This window comes from Hermetia illucens, chromosome 2, assembly GCF_905115235.1.
Source record: "Hermetia illucens chromosome 2, iHerIll2.2.curated.20191125, whole genome shotgun sequence".
NCBI classification, from domain to species: Eukaryota; Metazoa; Arthropoda; class Insecta; order Diptera; family Stratiomyidae; genus Hermetia; species Hermetia illucens.
The window spans coordinates 10,858,935-10,869,541 of NC_051850.1; the positions used below are offsets into that span (position 1 = coordinate 10,858,935).

The following is a 10,607-nucleotide window of genomic DNA, read 5'->3' on the forward strand; positions in this document are numbered from 1 at the left end:
CTGCGCCCCCTAGCATTTGATTCCCTACTACCCCACTCTAGAGCCCAAGCATTGAAATCACCAGCAATCACCTTTGGACTACGTCCCCTCGCGTCGAGAACAAGATTATCAAGCATTAGCTCGAATTCAGACAGTGTCAAACTTGGCGGGGCGTAGCAGTTGTATACATATACACCACTTATTTTCGCCCACACGAAGCCACTGCCTGCTTGACTTGCAGTACATGGTATGGCCTGTCGACCACAAGCCCATATCGCCGCTCCACCAGTCGAATCTTTGACCCATATGCCACCGTGACGGTGTCTATACGGTTCGCTTATGATGGCGATTTCCATCTCAGATTCGAACGTGGCCTGCTCAAGTAAATCCTAAGCGACCCTGCAATGATTGAGGTATTGTGGCCGTTTGAGTACCACCATAGGCTTTTCGCAAGCCCACAACTGACTCCTCGGTGAGTTCTTTCAACTTGAATTGCTCCTTCAGAGCAGTACAAATTTCTTCTTTCGATGTTACTTCATCGAGATCCTTACATGATCTCATGTTTTTGGGCACGCATTGCGGCATTCTCCCCAAGTGAGTTTTCCACTTGAGTACGAAAGTCAACAGTTTTGCCCACGCTGGATCTTTCCAGCTCGAACATGAGATCCCCTTTCTGGGTTCTTCGGATTCGGTTTACATTTCCGCTCAGATCTTTTAGGTCGGGATCCGCTTTGACCTTTTTGAATATCTCCGCGTAGGACAGATTGCCCTTACTGAAGATAACAATTACATCTGGACGAGTTCGCACTTTTGCTTTTCGTTCCGCTTTTTTGTTGGTAACTTTAGTCCATCCATCGTTTTCTCTGGTCTTGGGCTTCACAACGCTGGTCGAGTTTCCTAGATTCGCTGTACGGTTTCCTCCTTCTGCCCTATTGGTGTTGGTTTTCAGGATGTCCTGTCCGCGTTTTTTTCTCTTAGGCGCCTGCTGATTATTTACAGGATCCCCCTCTTTTTCACGTACGCGCTTACTTCGCTGGAATTCGATGGTAGTACGGTTAGGCGTCGCTTGGGTCGCTTGTGATACTGTTGGCACAGCGGGGTTCGGCGTGTCCTTATTATTCTTTTCCTCCGTCTGTGATCTATTGTAGAGCACTCTAATAGCCCTCACCATATTCTTTATGGCTTGGTGCACGTTGTGCTTGTCCTTGATAAACTCGGACAGCTCAACTATTTTTGCCCCAAGCTGGGTGAAGGGTAACTCCTCCAGATCGGGACTCTGTTCCCTATAAGTGTCGGCAGGGTTACCTCTTTTACACGGTCCTTCACGTTTCGCGTTTATTGACCTTGCCTGTACTTTGTTCTTCATCGTCTTTGGCATTGGTGGAGATCTCAAAGTTGATGAGCTTCTTTTGAATGGGTCTCTTCCTTGTTCCTGGAGCACCTCCTGCTGTCGAGCGGGAACATATGCGGTGGGTGTTGTCACGGTTTTTATCGTCCAAGAATCTGCCTTCAGTTCATCTTTGTTTGGTCTTGTTATTGGTGTTCTCGGTAAGGTCGTACTTCGCTTGAATACTTCCTTCTCCACATCCAAATCACTTGTAACATTATATGCCAAGGTGGCCAAGTTGTCCCCCACCGAGGCACTGCGGTCGAGGGATATCGACGGCCGGGAGCCCGCTTGCTCACTCCCAAAAGCCGCCGGTACTGGGGTCCCGAGCCTCTGCACCGTAAGTTTCCTTTTTCTCTCGTCTTCCATGGTGGCTTTATGTTCTAGGTATCCTTTCCATAGCCATTTTGGTCCGCGCACCAGAGATGAGCAAACACTAGCCCATACACAGTCAGAAAAGAAAAGTGCATGAACACATATTTACACATCAGGCGCGACCCCAGCTGGCGATGCCCCAATCCGCCAGCTGGGGTCGCGCCTGATGGGAGATCTGGCCACTCCTTACAGGTTCACAGACTCTATCTGTCCGTCTGTCTGTCACACGCATTTTTCGCTTCCAGCTTCCGGTTTCCCGATTTATTCTTTTTTCATTTTTTTTGTAAAAAATTATAATTCTAAGCATCTCGGAGAAGCCCTCTTTTGCCAATTGACAAGCTCCGCCTGAATATAAAACCTACAAATTAGCGCACCCCACCTTGCACAGGTGAAGTGGGTATCTTAGGGTGGGTGGTTATCTTATCAGCACACTTTTATCTACAGAAAATCAGTGTGCCTAATGCATAATATTCGTATCTGCAAAATTTTTTCTAGCTTTAAGGATTCCGTTTAGATGATTGCCAAAGCAAAGATAAAACTATAACAATTACAATTAACTGAAATTTGATACAAATCTCATTGTCTTTAAGGGGGGAAGCCACTTTAGGATATTTCCAGAATCGATTATTTTATTGCATTGACTCAAATTTCTTTAGATTTTGACGACTATCGGGTAAAAGCTCAGACTCGAAAGCCAGGAGTTAGTCGCTAAATGTCCTTGCGTCTTTTTAACGCTATGGAAACAGTGTATGTATCATACTTGGCACCAGGCATTTGTCCTTGTTGTAAATGTATCTTTTTGTAATGAAAAATGAGAAATATCTTCATATCCGAAACATTCTTTTTTCAAAGGTGTTTTACTTGAAATGACTTTTCCCACTTTTGTGGGAATTTTTACTTAAAAAATAGTGAACCGATTATTATCAAATTTGGATGTATGATTTTTCATAAAATTACCAAGAATATGAACCTGAGGGATGACATAACATTTTTGTGGATTTTTTTTTTGTTGTGCGTAATTGGTGAAAAGCGTAAATTGAAGCATTTTCTTTTGACAACAACAACATTTTTAAGTTTGATTATTATCACCTAGATTTCGGTCAATATTTTTAGAAAATAAGCTAGTAAAGTTTTGGCTTCAGATAAAGATTAAAGTCGCTACAGGTCGCGCAGTTTGCAGCTCTAACTCCTTCAAATGTGGTCTCCCCCTTAAACTTTATATCTACTTATCACACTGCATATCGTCACTAATTACTAAATTTCTTAGAATTGAATTAATTTAAAGCTTGGATTTCATTATCTAATTTGTGTCAATGATTTCTGATTCTATAAATGGGCGAACATCAGACGAAATTGCAGTCTATGCCTTATTGTTAGTCCGGACAGTAGTCGTGTGTCGCCCAAATATTCCTAATTTTGTGAAAAATCCCATAGTTGAGGATATACCAAAATGAGATTAGGTAAAATAAAAGATTTTAGGTTTTAGTGTGTTTTGGATGCTTGTGAAAATAATTGTCGCTTTCAAGAATCATCTTTGGTGGATAGTGATGTGGATAGTGATAGTGAAACCCCCAAATCACCGATGAGGGAGAAAATTGGTCAATTCTGTTCTTTTATTTGAGAAATCTAATTTGTTTAAACAAAATAATTCCTGTTCATAATTTTTTATTGTATAATGCAATATTGAAAATTTCCGGACCTAACCATATTTTGCAGGGGAAGACCAAAACAGGTTGAGTTGTTGTATCCTTTCATTTTCATGTAATATTTGTATGTCAAACTACAAATGGGGTCTCATCAGAATTTCAAATGAATTTAGCTATTCTTTCACTCCACTTTTCCTCCTGCTCAAAAGACCATTTTTGACTTATAAATAACATTAAGACTTTACTTCAATCTATGTAGGAATCATCTTAAGATTGCTAATTCCAACTGCAGGGATTCTCCTTGGTTGGAACGTCAACCATGTGCATGCAGCGGAATGTAAAGATCACGATCTATATGTTCCGTATCCATCCACTGATCTGAGAAAGTACAGGGTATGCTTCAGTAAAACTGGAGATTCCAAGGAATATGATTGTCCAAAATATCTCTACTTTGATAAAGCAACAAGACGCTGTATGGCTTTTCCAGGTGGTAGTCCGATTGGGGAATGCACCAAGGAAGGTGACAAATTTGTACTCACTTCCGATGATACATGCATATGGTATTTTGAATGTAATGACGCAGGGGAATTTCTAATGGATAACTGTATAGACGGCGATGAATACTTCAATCCCCTATTGCGAGAATGTGTTCCTAAGGCTGAATACTACTGTAAGGGTGATTTTCCTGATTGTAGTAAGTCAGACTTCCAAAATAGAAAGTGGGTTGACAAAGAAAGTTGTCAATCCTTATACGTATGCGATGGAGATGTGATTTCAAGCTTAAAGTGCCCCAGCGGAATGTACTTTGATGCACACACCCAAAGTTGCTTGTATAACATCGATGATGCATGCAAAGATCCTGAATCCTTGACCGATGGGAATATTGAGACCATATGCGAAGGAAAAGTTGGAAAATTTCTGCCGGATCCCAACTATTGTAAAGGTTATTACTATTGTATCGATGAATCAACCCCTTACTGGCAATACTGTAGCGACGACAGATATTTTTCGAATGGATCATGCACTAAAACAAGACCTAGTAACTGCATTTGCGAAGATGAAGACTGGGACACGAATGGCAAAACTTCAGTGAATGTTCCACATCCTGATAAAAAAAAATTCTACGTGTGTGAAAGAGGAATACAACCCGAGGAGAAGTCGTGTCCAGCGGGCACCACCTTCAATGCAACGAAAAAGATGTGTTTAGCGTGATTAAGAAGATACATGTCAAACGAACTGCATTAAGCTTCACCATATCCACTGAAAATAAATTTGAAAGTTGTTACGACTAGTGCTTTTCCTTCATTATCTTAAGTTATTTTCCTATCAAATTCTTTGTTACATGCGGAAAATTCCGTGTACCGGGAAAAATTGGCAAACGTCAACGCCACTTATCAACTAGGATATCAGAGTGCGATGTACTTGAAGATCTCTACAGCCGCATGTAACCTTCATACTGTCCAAGTGCTAAAAACGTCAAAGTTGCTGCTTCCTGGATCCTTTCCGTGTCCTCCCAAGAATTGAGTCAAATCGTAACTCGTAATGCGTAATCCGCGTACTTATGTTCGAGGTTAGCCTGTATGTCCTTTATGACCCCACGTTGTTTGTACGCAACCAATGACCTCATTTGCTCAGCTTGTTTCCGAAAGCTTGCCTCCTGCTTTTCCTCCAGGCGACTTGCCTAATCGGCTAAGATAGCCCCCGGGATCTTCTTCACAATTCCTCGTGTTGCCTCAGACAATGTCGTCCGATAACCGCAGCATGTTCGGAGAGCACCTACCCGATATGCAGCTTGGAGTTTTCTGCGATTTTCCACAATTTTAAAAGTAATCAGCGGCTTTTTTTCGGACCTCCTCTATTTAGAAGCATCTTCGCTAATGTCTACCTGATCTCTTTACGGTTTTGTGTTTACATCGGTTTACTGTCTGTCTGTATGTCTGTCCGTCTGTCTGTCTTTTTTTTTTGAGGAGGTGGCAATCTTCAAAAGACTCTGGCCTGGGCACGCCAGAGTGTGGGATTTTTACCCACTAAAACCAACCCCGACTCCCCCCCTACCCCGTGGGACCACCTTTAGGTGTTACATCACGGGGCGGAGTTAGCTTACTTCAGCTAGGTCTCCTTCCGTTTACCCGCGGGTTTCGTAACCGCGTCTTCCTCACTTCTTCTGTTTTTCGCAGTTTTTCCCGGATTACAGCGATCATGGAATTGATCGCATCCCAGTCTTCCTGACAGGCTACCATTCTTCGGACAAAATTTTCCGGTGATAGCACTTCACCTAGAGTTTCCTCCAGGTTCCTCCTTTCTTTCACGAACCTAGGACACTGGAAGAAAACGTGCGCCGGGTCCTCTGGGACCCCGCAGTTTGGACAATTAGGCGAGGTGTCCAATTTAAACCTGTACAGATATTGACGGTATACTCCATGGCCGGTGAAAAACCGGGTGAGATTATAATTGATCTCCCCATGCTTTCTCTCCACCCACTTCTCGATGAAAGGGATCAACCTGTAAGTCCACCGACCCTTTTCTGACTGGTCCCATCGCTGTTGCCACCTGCTTATGGATCTCTCCCTTTCGGCTTTTTTCACCTGAGATAAGGGAGAGATGGACCTGGTGTTATAAATGTTCATCATTTCGGTTGCCAGGATGTCAATCGGCATCATTCCCGAGATGACGAACGCTGCATCGTCTGAGACGGTCCTGAAGGCAGAACACACCCTTAGGGATGTTCTTCTGTAGACCGCACTCAGTTTATGTGTATTGCCTAAAACCTGCAGTGCCTTTCCCCAAACTGGGACGGCATACAGCATGATAGAGCTCACCACCCTGGCTATGAGCAGCCTGCAAGTATGCCGCGGCCTCCTACGTTCGGCATCATTCTTGCCAGAGAAATACTCGTGGTGGATGCTCGTTTACAAGTATGCTCTATGTGCTGCTTAAAGTTAAGTCCTCCGTCTATCATCACCCCCAAGTATTTGATGGCCGGCTTGGAAGTGATGATACGATTCCCGATTCTAATGCAGGCGTAATTTCTTTTGCGGCGTTTAGTGATGAGGACCGCTTCCGTCTTTTCCTCCGCGAGTGCCAGTCCAGCACTCTCTAACCAAGCCTTAATAACACTAATTGCTTCGCTTGAGTACAACTCAGCATCCTCGAGATGCTTTGCAACCACAACCAGTGCTATATCATCGGCGTAACCCACCACCGTAGCCTCCTCCGGAATCGGAAGGTTGAGTACATCATTATACATGATGTTCCACAGTAATGGGCCCAGTACAGAGCCCTGGGGGACACCCGCGGGGACAACGTACTCTTTGGATCCGTCATCGGTATCATACCAGAGTGTCCGCTCTTTCAAGTAGCTATCGATAATAGCGGCGAGGTGGGTGGGACCACCAATCGTCGCCAGAGACTTTCGTATAAGGTTCCAATTGGCCGAGTTAAATGCATTCCTCACATCTAGGGTCACCACCACGCAATATTTGCTGGTACAACCCCTTCCGTGAATTGCATTTTCGGCCAAGCCAGTGACCATTTTGATGGCATCGATGGTTGATCTGGCTTCCCGGAACCCATACTGAATATCTGAAAGGCCCCCTTGGCTCTCGACGACTGGAAGTAATCTATTATAAATGGCCCGCTCCAACATTTTCCCCATAGTGTCTAGAAGACATATGGGTCTATAGGAGGACGGTTCACCTGGAGGTTTGCCAGCCTTAGGCAACAGTACCAGCTTCTGCCGCTTCCATGGTGCAGGAAAAATACCCTCCGACATGCACGTTTCAAACAGCTCCGCGAACATATCCGGTCTACTTTTGACGGCAAGTTTGAGAGCCTTATTCGGTATGCCGTCAAGACCCGGAGCTTTACTGTCGCCTATTCGACTGCAGATCCCTAGCAGCTCGTCCCTGGTGACTGGTGGAATCGGCGTCACATTCCGGGGGCGCTGGAAGGTGTTAGCACCCCCCTCTTGCTGGGGAAATAACCCCTGGATTATTTTCAGCAAGAGCATAGGGCACGTGATCTGCGGAGACGATCGGCCTCTGAATCGTCCTGTCACGATTTTATAGGCGCTACCCCACGGATTTATGTCCGCTTCCGAACAGAGCCCCTTAAAACATTCCCTCTTGCTCCGCTCGATGGCGAGCTTGAGGTTCTTGCGAGCTTCCCTATAGGCATGCTCCTTTTGCCCCTGATCGATCCTACCTATTGCCCTCTGAGCCGTTCGTCTGGCTCTGTGGCAAATCGATCGAAGATTGGCAAGTTCACTATTCCACCAATAATTGGGTCTTCTAGTGGGGAATGAACATCTCCTAGGCATCGACGCGTCACATGCTTTAGAGATGCTCTGTGTGACATGGAGAGCTCTATCCGTGGAGGTGCCTGCTTTGCTCTGCAAGTCTAGCCACACCTCCATGAATGTCTGCTCATCCATCGCTTTGGCAGACCATCCTGGTGTTCCTCTGGATTTCGGCTTTCGGGGTGCGGGTCTCCTGCCTTGTGGCTCCATCCTTAGTTCAAAGGTGATTGCCTGGTGGTCGCTGTACGTGAAGTCCGTCTGTCTGTCTGTCTGTCTGTCCGTCACACTCATTTTTCTCGGAGACGGTTATAGCGATTGACACTAAATTTGGTAGAAAGGTGGGAACTGTGAACGCTCACGCATACAGTGAATTACATCCTTTTACGTCGAATTTAAGGGGATCCCCATGCATGCACATGCACATCAAATTAAAGGTCTCGATTAGTACTTTTCAAAGCCGATCTTAGTTTTGACATTCGTTGGAAGGGTGGGGAGCGCGGGGGGTTGAAAGTGATCACTTCTTTAAGGGGGCCATTCTCAGAAACTACCAAACCGAAAAATCTGAAAAAAATCAGGAAGCTGCCACTATATGGTGCCTGGGCTCCGAAATACCTTCCATGCTGATATCTGTTTAAATAAAGTTAATAATAGTATATTACTACAATTTTTTGTAATTGGACTTTAATTAGAAACCCCCCTTAGGTTCATCCTAGTACCATGAAATTTTGCAGAGATATAGGCTATAATATAGAGCATGATCTTACCAAGTTTAGTGGAAATCGCACTATTACTAACAAAGTTATAATACGTCAAAGTTGATGGTTCTTTCAAATTCAAGACTGTGAATGGCAATATCACCCGAAAGTGGATACTCTCACATAATATATGGATATATTACGTGCTACGTACTAAGAAATACACAAAACCTTTCGTACCTGAAGCGTCCAGCTCCCGGTTTCCCGACTTGTTTTTCTTCTGCATTAGCCCCTTCCAAAAGCACAGTTGGTTCGTCGTGATCGTTTTCACCATTTAGTTCTTTCAAAACCCAATCTGGATACAATCTCGAGGCTTTTAAATCCTCATCCAAGCTACTGTTGTTTGGGCCGCCTTTCGGTCGCTTACCATCGACTTCGATGTTCAGACCAATCTTGACAAGTGAATTCTCGTTAGCACGAATTGCGTGACCATACCATAGAAGACACCTCTCTCGCAATTTTTTCACGATCGATGCAACCCCATAGCGTATCAAGCAACATCTTTGTCTCCATTACCGCAAGACGCCGTTCATTGTCTATTATAATTGGCCAACACTTAGAACCATAAAGCGACAGAACGGATTACATTGCGGTAAACTTTAGATTCGAGACGTTCATTGGTCGCAAAGAATACCAAATATGGAACGCCACTTCATTCAGGTTGGGCTAATGAATGAAGCAATTTCACAACTCTAGCGAACCTTTCTCTTCTTTAGCCTCCGTTCTGTCGCTAGTCCAACGCAACATTTTCGTCTTCATTACCCCAAGATCCTGTTTATTGTCTTTTATTCGTGCCTAGCAAACAGAACCATGGAGGGTAACAGGACGGACGACATTGCGGTAAATTTTAGACTTAAGACGTTTGTTGACACGTCGATCACAACGAACACCAGTTGTGGAATGCCACTTCATCCAGGTTGCGTTAATGCGTAAAGCAATTTCATAACGCATCAGAGGCTAATAGCATTGACCCAAGATATTTAAATCGCTCAATTCTGGGCAAGTCACTCCCGCTGATAGTGATTTTGCCTATTTCGTGGGATCAACCGTCAAAAATTCAGCTTTTTTAGATTCAATCTGAGACCGTGTTGCTTGAGGCAATGATGCCATTTTTGGACAAGCTTCTTACCTGGGAGCAGCGTGATCGAAGCGGCTGGCAGATGTATAGTGCTCCACTATATAAGTCCCAGAACACAACATGACTACGAATTATATTGAGCGTAAATCCGCCAATTCTATTGACCAAAGCTTGGCCAGAGCTGAGAATTGTGGTGTCTTAAGTCCACGCTTTGGTCAATAGAATTGGCAGATTTGCGTTCAATATAATTCGTAGTCATATTGGGTTCTGCGAATTATATCATCAACGGCGCAACAACCGATATCCGGTCTAGCCCTGCCTTAATAAGGAACTCCAGACATTCCGGTTTTGCGCCGAGGTGCACCAATTTGATATCCCTAAAAGCTGTCTGGCGTCCTGACCTACACCATCGCTCCATCTTAGGCAGGGTCTGCCTCGTTTTCTTTTTTTACCATCGATATTGCCCTTGTAAACTGTCCGGGCTGGATCATCCTCATCTATACGGATTAAGTGGCCCGCCCACAGTAACCTATTGAGCCGGATTTTATCCACAACATGACGGTCATGGTATCGGTATATTTCGTCGTTATGTAGGCTACGGAATCGCCCATTATCATGTAGGGGGACACATATTCTTCGGAGAATGCTTCTCTCGAACGCGGCCAGGAGTTCGCAATTTTTCTTGCTAAGAATTTAAGTCTTCGAGGAATACATGAGGATGTCCCCGATGCTCTACCCATTAATGCAGATAGAGAGAGTGATGACCCATCAAACTGAGAACCTTGGTTTTGTTGATGCTTATCTTCAGTCCCACTCTACTTGCTTCTTTTTCCAAAGAAAGCTATTTGACCAAGGTCCATAAGCAAAACAAACAATAAAGAACAGGTGAAGCGAAGATCTAAACTTCGCGCCCTATCAAAAATAATCCGTCGGGTGTTGCTGTGGGCAATGCATATTAATCCACAACGAAAACCAGCCTGCTCTCTGCCGATCAAGCCTTCAAGATGTTCTTTGATGCGTTCTAGGATTATTTTAGCCATTATTTTTGCAACGGCAGGACGCATTCAGATACTCCTCCAGTTGTCACAGT

The 10,607-nt window shown here is 44.4% G+C and overlaps 1 protein-coding gene across 1 annotated transcript; it reads left to right on the forward strand.

Annotated features, from left to right (window-relative positions):
* Nucleotides 1–3,861: 3,861 nt before the first annotated feature.
* Nucleotides 3,862–4,599, forward strand: LOC119647604. The gene has a single exon (XM_038048632.1). It carries the CDS (start codon nt 3,862–3,864, stop codon nt 4,597–4,599), a length of 738 nt encoding a protein of 245 aa, XP_037904560.1.
* The last annotated feature ends 6,008 nt before the right edge of the window (nt 4,600–10,607 follow it).

What these genes read in the sequence shown, in the direction of transcription:
- LOC119647604 (XM_038048632.1), top strand. Translation starts at nt 3,862, where the DNA reads ATGGCTTTTCCAGGTGGTAGTCCGATTGGGGAATGCACCAAGGAAGGT.